The sequence below is a fragment of the Sander lucioperca genome, chromosome 12, assembly GCF_008315115.2.
Source record: "Sander lucioperca isolate FBNREF2018 chromosome 12, SLUC_FBN_1.2, whole genome shotgun sequence".
Classification (NCBI taxonomy): domain Eukaryota; kingdom Metazoa; phylum Chordata; class Actinopteri; order Perciformes; family Percidae; genus Sander; species Sander lucioperca.
Genome location: NC_050184.1, coordinates 36,194,890 through 36,202,181, shown reverse-complemented (window position 1 = coordinate 36,202,181; position 7,292 = coordinate 36,194,890). Strand labels below are relative to the sequence as shown.

At 40.9% G+C, this 7,292-nt stretch overlaps 1 protein-coding gene across 1 annotated transcript in view; it reads left to right on the top strand.

Moving 5' to 3' along the window:
* ngfa (nerve growth factor a (beta polypeptide)) overlaps positions 1-6,060 on the top strand; it is a 23,818-nt gene extending 17,758 nt beyond the window's left edge. Inside the window, exons 2-3 of the mRNA XM_031311460.2 lie at positions 2,993-3,100; positions 4,778-6,060. Coding sequence (XP_031167320.1) covers positions 4,789-5,667 — 879 coding nt within the window. The 5' untranslated portion in view covers positions 2,993-3,100; positions 4,778-4,788 and the 3' untranslated portion in view covers positions 5,668-6,060. The remainder of the gene's footprint in view (positions 1-2,992; positions 3,101-4,777) is intronic.
* Positions 6,061-7,292: the final 1,232 nt, after the last annotated feature.

Here is a 7,292-nt window from a genome sequence, read left to right as displayed (position 1 = left end):
GCACATCTTTTAACAAGGTCTTGTACCTAATGACTAATGCATCACACGCATAGGAAGAAACCCCTGCTAAATGTAAACTAACCTCAGATTAATGGTGGGCATTGCTCTCCTAAAGTGCTTATGTTTTGGCCCACATGCCTTGTTCTCATTGTATCACAGTCAACACACTGTACTGTAACCACAACTTGGCAGCTTGTAGATACCAGAGTCAAAGCAATGGAGCATATTGTGGACCGGCACACTAAATGAAAATGTGTTACTGGCCAACACTGTATAATCAGTACATGAAAATGTGTGGCTGGGCTCCACTGCCTGGGGCTAAGTAATTAGTCTCCGTCTGAAGTGTTTTCCTCTCATGCCGCCTAAGATTGGTTTTCCAGGTCGCAAACAAGCAGCTGCATGACATATTTTTTCTTTCCACATACTTTGGCAATCTTGTTTACCAGGTAGTGCCATGTGATGCCTCTAACGCTCATGCCATTGTAGCATTTGAAGGTGATGGATGACTCAACATAGATGATCTTGATTTACAGTTTGGCAAAGCTGGGGAATTAGCCCATTGTGAGAAAGGGAACCTCATTAGAGCCGTTTTACAAGGTCTGTTCTCATAAACATCGTCCTTGGTGCAAACTGTACTACATGAATCATAAAAGGAAATCCAACAACTGCTTTGTTTATACCAGTGTGTATTAATACAGTATGTTGAGTGTCTGGAAATATGAACCATATTTTGTCTATCATTAACGGATTTGGAATAACTTTGTCATGATTTGGTTAGAACATGTGAGAAGGACTGTCTCCTACAAGCTCCCTTATTCTTCAGGGCATCTCCCATGTGTGTGTGATTTTTCTGCCTGGATACCAAAGAGGAAAACAGCTTACTGTCCTGTGCACGTCAAAGTGCAGGGGACCTCGCACAGAACTCAGAGACTTCCTGTTTTATCAGTACCATATGGATCGCCTTCCCCCCACAGTTTGATATAGGATGTGCGCTTGCATGTCAAATCCATTGCACCATTTGATCTAACATTTTCTATTCCATGCCCAGTCAACACTCTGCAAATGTGGCTGAAATATATAGCTTTCCTGTGATACTAGTACACAATTACTGGAGCAGAAACCGTAAAACCATAGCACAAACAAACAGCATTGGGAGCACGTCCAAACTCTATTCAACGAAAACAGCAGGAGCATCTCACGAGCTTGTATGGCGGTGCAAGTGTGCGTTTGTTTGTTATTTTAAATACAGTTTTTGTGTAAGGGGGTTGGAGGGATAGCCAGACAGATTCTGATCCAGTGCTGAAGTAATCCCAAAAGTCAGAGGTGCTCTCCAAACCACTTTGACCCTACGCTGCAGTGTTTACGCTGGCTCCACTGGCATTAAACACAAGCCACATATTTTTAACATTAAGATCCTCCAGGCTCACCCTGGGCCATGTAAATAGTAAGCTGCCCGTCAGCCGGGATCAATCAACTCACTCCCTGTTTGGACCAGATCCATGTGTGTGTGAGTGTGTAGGCATCCATGTGTGTGATTGTTTATTGAAGCCAAAAGATATCACCAATAGGTCTCAAACGATAGCTCTCTCCATCTCCCAAGACTGCGTGAATGTTTTGCAGTTGCAATGATAAACTTACCCTTTAGCAGTGGTTTATTCAAGTAAAATAAATACCCAAATGTAAACCTATTACAAAGTCCTACATTTAAATATTTTACACAAATAAATAGGGCTGTCCTCGACTAAAGAAATTATTAGTCGACTAACACTTATGATTTTGTCGATTAATCGATTAGTTGATGTAATCGACAGAGCTGTGCTTTCTGAGAGGTGATTAAGACTAGAAAAGCACAATATAAATGTAGTTAATGAACCATCTGTAAAACTGAGTTTCTCCACAATTAATCCTGCAAAAGCACCACTTTAAATCTTGTGCTTACCAGAAATGTGCTCATAAGTTTCTTGGAAATGAGTAATTAAGCATGAATAAGCATAAAAAAAACATGGTTCAAAGAAAAGAAATCTCAAGAACCTGAGCATGCTTAGCTTGTGGGAAAATACCTGAAAAGTGATTTAAGATGCTGAAATTCTCTCATGCATCCAATTTGCCATTTCCTTGGGAACAGGGCCAGTTACATTTCTTAGCTGCCTGACTGCTGGTCTATGCAGGCAACACTGACCTCTTCTGGTTATGTGCTACACTGTGAGGATTCCAATGCAAGTCATTTATCTAGAAGAACGTTGTCCCACAAAAGATGAAATAAAAAACTTTGTTTTTGCAAACATTACCATTAATCATATCCAGCCAGGATGCTCTGCACTCACAACAAGGTTGTACAATTAAACAGGTTGAGCTAAACATTTACAACAGTAATAAACTTATTCCAACAATGTACCAGCAGGTGAAAGAGAAGTCACAAATACGGACATGCCAGTTTTAACTCAGCATTTGAGTGTACACATCACAGCATCTAAACAACCTTAATGCATTCCTACATGCACATGTATGGCACGAATGTCAAAGAAAGACACTATTTGCACGTGGCACTCATGTTCATATCCACCATTAATGATACATGTTGGAGTGCTTTATGTTATATATGTATGATATCTAATGAGGTGTGAAATGCCAAACATTCCAATGTAGGGAAAGTCTAAGCTCAGAGTTAAACACGGTGAGTGTGTGTATGTACTTTGCGTGCGATAAGGTCAGATGACGGTAAATTGTGTATGTCTGGGAGAGCAGTGATTGTCAGGGAAGAGATGAGAGTTTCACTTGCACTATTTTACAACTTCTTGTTGAATCTGAACGGTATGTCAGTGTGGAAGAAGAAAGCTATAACAGTCCAATGTGCAATCTCAAGGATAGAAATAGTTCCATTTTGTTTTCTCTTGTCAATTAATGTTGTTTAGTAAAACATTGACACAACATAATTGAATGAATTTTGAATCCATTAAATTAAGCATTTGGTCTGTATGCATGTGTGTTACAGAGCTGCTGTTCAGGGGGTCCAGCTGGCAGACATGAGGGGCCCGGCCTGCACTGGAGTCTGGCTGTAGAGTCCACAGGGGCTCCCACTTCAACTGGACACATTCCACAGGTACCATAAACACTGACCACAGCAACATGCAAAACACAGCAACACGCAAAACAAGACATGTTCAAGGACCAGAGATGTTCCTGTGATGGTGAAAATGGACAAAACATGTGTTTCTCAACCAAAGTAGGCCTACTTAACTCAAATAACTGAATTGGCAGAAAAGGATCTGCTCTTTGATGGAGCATTCAAAGAATCTGCGCAGTGACAGGATTCTGCTGAGAGCTAATAAAGTTAGTAAAGTATTCTCCAGTGATCAGCAAAATAGCATGCATTAAGTAATATACAACAGTAATAAACAACTCCAAACCGCCAGGGGAAAATGTGACCAAAACCAGTTTAACCCATACAGGAGTATTAAAATTTGGACATTAGCAATGAGGCAAAACACTCACAATACCAATGCAAATAAATACACATTAAGTGCAAATGAATACTGAACATTGCAATCAAACAATACAGATTCAGCAGCATAACAAACTGAGCAGGCAGCAACACAAAATCAATTGCAAGCATGCATCATTGGTATTTATGGCCAATAATTCATTCATTAATCACACATTGACTCTTAAACAGCAATAGCACAGCAGCCAGGCTCAACAACAGCCAACAACAACAATGCAGCCACTGTCAACCAAACATAGCCTATAGGCCTACTGAGCCAACCCATGCAATGTCACTGTCAATGAACGGATGCTCAAGCAGTAGGCCTACAGCAGCAGGTACTTAGCTTAGACCCCGGAATAATGGCGAGTCGAAATCCAATGAAGAGTCCCCTGACAGAGTGGTGTCGGTCCGACAGCAAACACAGGAAAACCTCTGTCCTTGGATCTAAACGACATCTGACGGCTGATTGACAACCGGCTGACCCCCACGGGCAGCAGATGACACGCGGCGTTTGGCGATAGTTTACTCCTTAATTAATTAATCCAAAACGAGAAGCCGGACTGTGTCCGGCCATAAACGTAACCAGCAGACAGGTTATAATGCCCGCGCTTTACACCTGCATGAATATGATTGGACCTTATTAGTAGGCTATGTATGTATAATCCAATTATTGTGAAGCATACTGCAAACACCTGATGCCAGTCAGCCAATACAAACGCGACTTCAGTGCTCTGCCTGAACTAATGCTATGCTTCATTAAGTTATTTTCACAGTCGATTATTTTCTCAATTAATCGATTAGTTTTTTAGTCTATAAAATGCCAGAAAATTGTGAAAACTGTCAGTTTTTTCCAAAGCCCAAGATGACGTTCTCAAAACTCAAAGATATTCAGTTTACTGTCAAAGAGTAGAGAAACTAGAAAATATTCGCATTTAAGAAGCTGGAATCAGAGAATTCATAACTTTTTTTAATTAAAAATGACTCAAACCGAGATCCTTTATCAAAATAGTTGGCGATTAATTTAATAGTTGACAACTAATCAATTGATCTTTGCAACTCAACATTAAGTAATGATAATTGGCTATCTCGGGTTTTCAGAGCCCTAAAAAATGCCATCAAATTGCTTATTTTGTAAAGAGTCAAAAAGTAAAAAAAAAAAAAAAAAAAAAAACTCACATTTGAGCATCTGGATTGTGTTTCTATAAAATGTTTGGTGTTCTTACTCTTATTTCTTTCAATATAAGCATGACATATTAAGCACGATATCTGAACTTTTTGTTGTGCTCGGATCAGGACGTGTGCCCATGAGGTCGTCACCACTGGTCCTGCTCCTCCTGATCGGCGTCCAGGCTGTACTGAACATGGGAGGTGGATTGGCTCGGTGCGCTGGGGCAGCCAACCACAAAGTAGGACAGCAGACAGCAGCCAATCACAGAGCAGGACAGCAACAGACAGCAGCGGGGGACCACCATTGTTCACAAGAGCATCACAGGACCAGCCATGACAGGACCAAGAGGCCCCATCGGGCAGCTTCACACACACAGGATAAGAGCCCTGTCATTGGGCGCTCTATGTCGAATTCCCCCCCTGACCCCTCCATCCCAGTGGTGGATCCCAAGCTCTTCTCCAAGAGACGTTACCGCTCCTCGCCCCGTGTTGTCTTCAGTGAGGTGGCCCCATCACATGATGCCCTGGAAGGTGAGGACTATGACATTGAAGGGGTGAGGGGGGTGAGAGTAAGGCGCAGAGCAGGATCGCGCACCATGCACCGAGGAGAGTACTCAGTATGTGACAGCATAAATACCTGGGTGGGCAACCTGACACAAGCAACAGACATAGCTGGGAATGAGGTGACAGTGCTGCCCAATGTTACAATCAACAACGTGGTGAAGAAACAGTTCTTCTATGAGACCACCTGCCGTTCCCCTACGCACAGAGGCTCCGGGACTGCAAACGGGGGACGGACCGGGGCACGGGGTGGCAAACAGAGTCCCAGATCAGGCAACTCGGGCTGTCTTGGCATTGACAGTCGCCATTGGAACTCCTACTGCACCAACACCCACATATTCGTAAGCGCCCTGACCATCTTCAAGGAACGGACAGCCTGGCGTTTCATCCGCATCAACGCTGCATGTGTGTGTGTTCTCAGCCGGAAGTCTTGGGCGGGACGTCTGGGGCACTGACCGGGGAGGACGACTCCTGTCCACTTAACTAAGAACCAAGCACACACATTTCTACTAAACAGCCACTGCAGCTTTATTGCCAATACTGTAATCCTCTTCCCCACCTCCAAACATACACACACACACACACACACACACACACACACACACACACACACACACACACACACACACACACACAGCTTCATCTATCCAACCTCTTGGCCCCTGACCCTACCTCAGTCCGGGAAGTCCTGGTTGTTTTAACTTATAAGGACTGCATGTCATATTTATGGTTTATACAGTCAAATATGAAAATATATACATATTTGTATATATGCAAAATGAATTTAAGCTTTTAATGTTGTTGTTGTTGTTGTTGTTGTTGTTGTTCATGCTGTTATTTATTAAACACCTCAGTACTTGCCTGGTTTCTTGTGTCAGTTTAAGATAGTGTTGATGTTTACAATTTGGCTTTAAACCTGCTCTTATCAATATTTTCATGTTAATAATTGACGTTGAAATATGAAAGAGGTTGGTCGTAGTGAGAGAATTAAAATCCAACACAAAGTGGCTTTTTAAGTATCTTTCAGCTCATTATTTTGTTTTTGGTCTGCAATTTTTCTGTTTTGGTTCAGTCTCACCGCTCTCATCAGTGTTTTCTCCAAATGCAACAGGCAGCTGTTTTTAGTGAAAAACTCTGAATAAACCCACCGTGTGGTACCTGTACAGTACCAAACAGAAGAGAGACAAAGTTACATAATAGCTGGTGAACACTGTGGAGCATTTAGCAACTAAAGAGCCACATATTGTGAGTATTGGACTTACATTGTCATTGCACAACTCTAAATGAATGGTAATGCTGCTGTGTCTGCTCAACATGCTTGCTAACAAGCTCTCCATCAATTTTATGAGGTTAAAATATGTGACCAAGTGGCCAGAATCAATTAATGCAGAATTTTAAAAGATTGCACTGCAATTTGCGCACTAAACCCACATGGAGTCACAAGGGTCACAAGGTAAATCTAAGTGGTCATGAAATAGGATAGGAAATAAGGAAAAACTTTTTCTTTTTAACTCTTCTTTAATCCTTCTCTTTTTGTGAAATAGTTACCTTGTTAGTTAGTTACCTCTTCAGCCCCTAAAACACAGTCTGAGAGGAGAAAAACAATTCAATAGATCTGTTCACAACCCAACATGCTCAAAAGAGGATTGCAAGTTGTTTGCCTCATAACATTTTACAAGCACAAAAGGTTGTCAAATCTCCCATCTCGTAATATAATGTAATAATGCACTCACCTCTATGGGGTGCCGTTTGTAAAGCGGCTCACGCTGAAAATAACAGCAACATTTTGTCACATTTAGCTTGAAACAATGTTTAAAAAACTGGGATGAATTTTTGACGGTCACTTTTTAGCACATTTACAACAGTATTTGTCAACTTAGAGATATTTTAAATAGTTAAATCTAAATATTAAATGTTACACCTAAATGTTAAATGTTAAATCTAAATGCTAAATCTAAATCTAAATGTTAAATCTAAATCTAAATGCTAAATCTAAATCTAAATCTAAATGTTAAATCTAAATATTAAATCTAAATCTAAATCTAATTGTTAAATATAAATGTTACATCTAAATGATAAA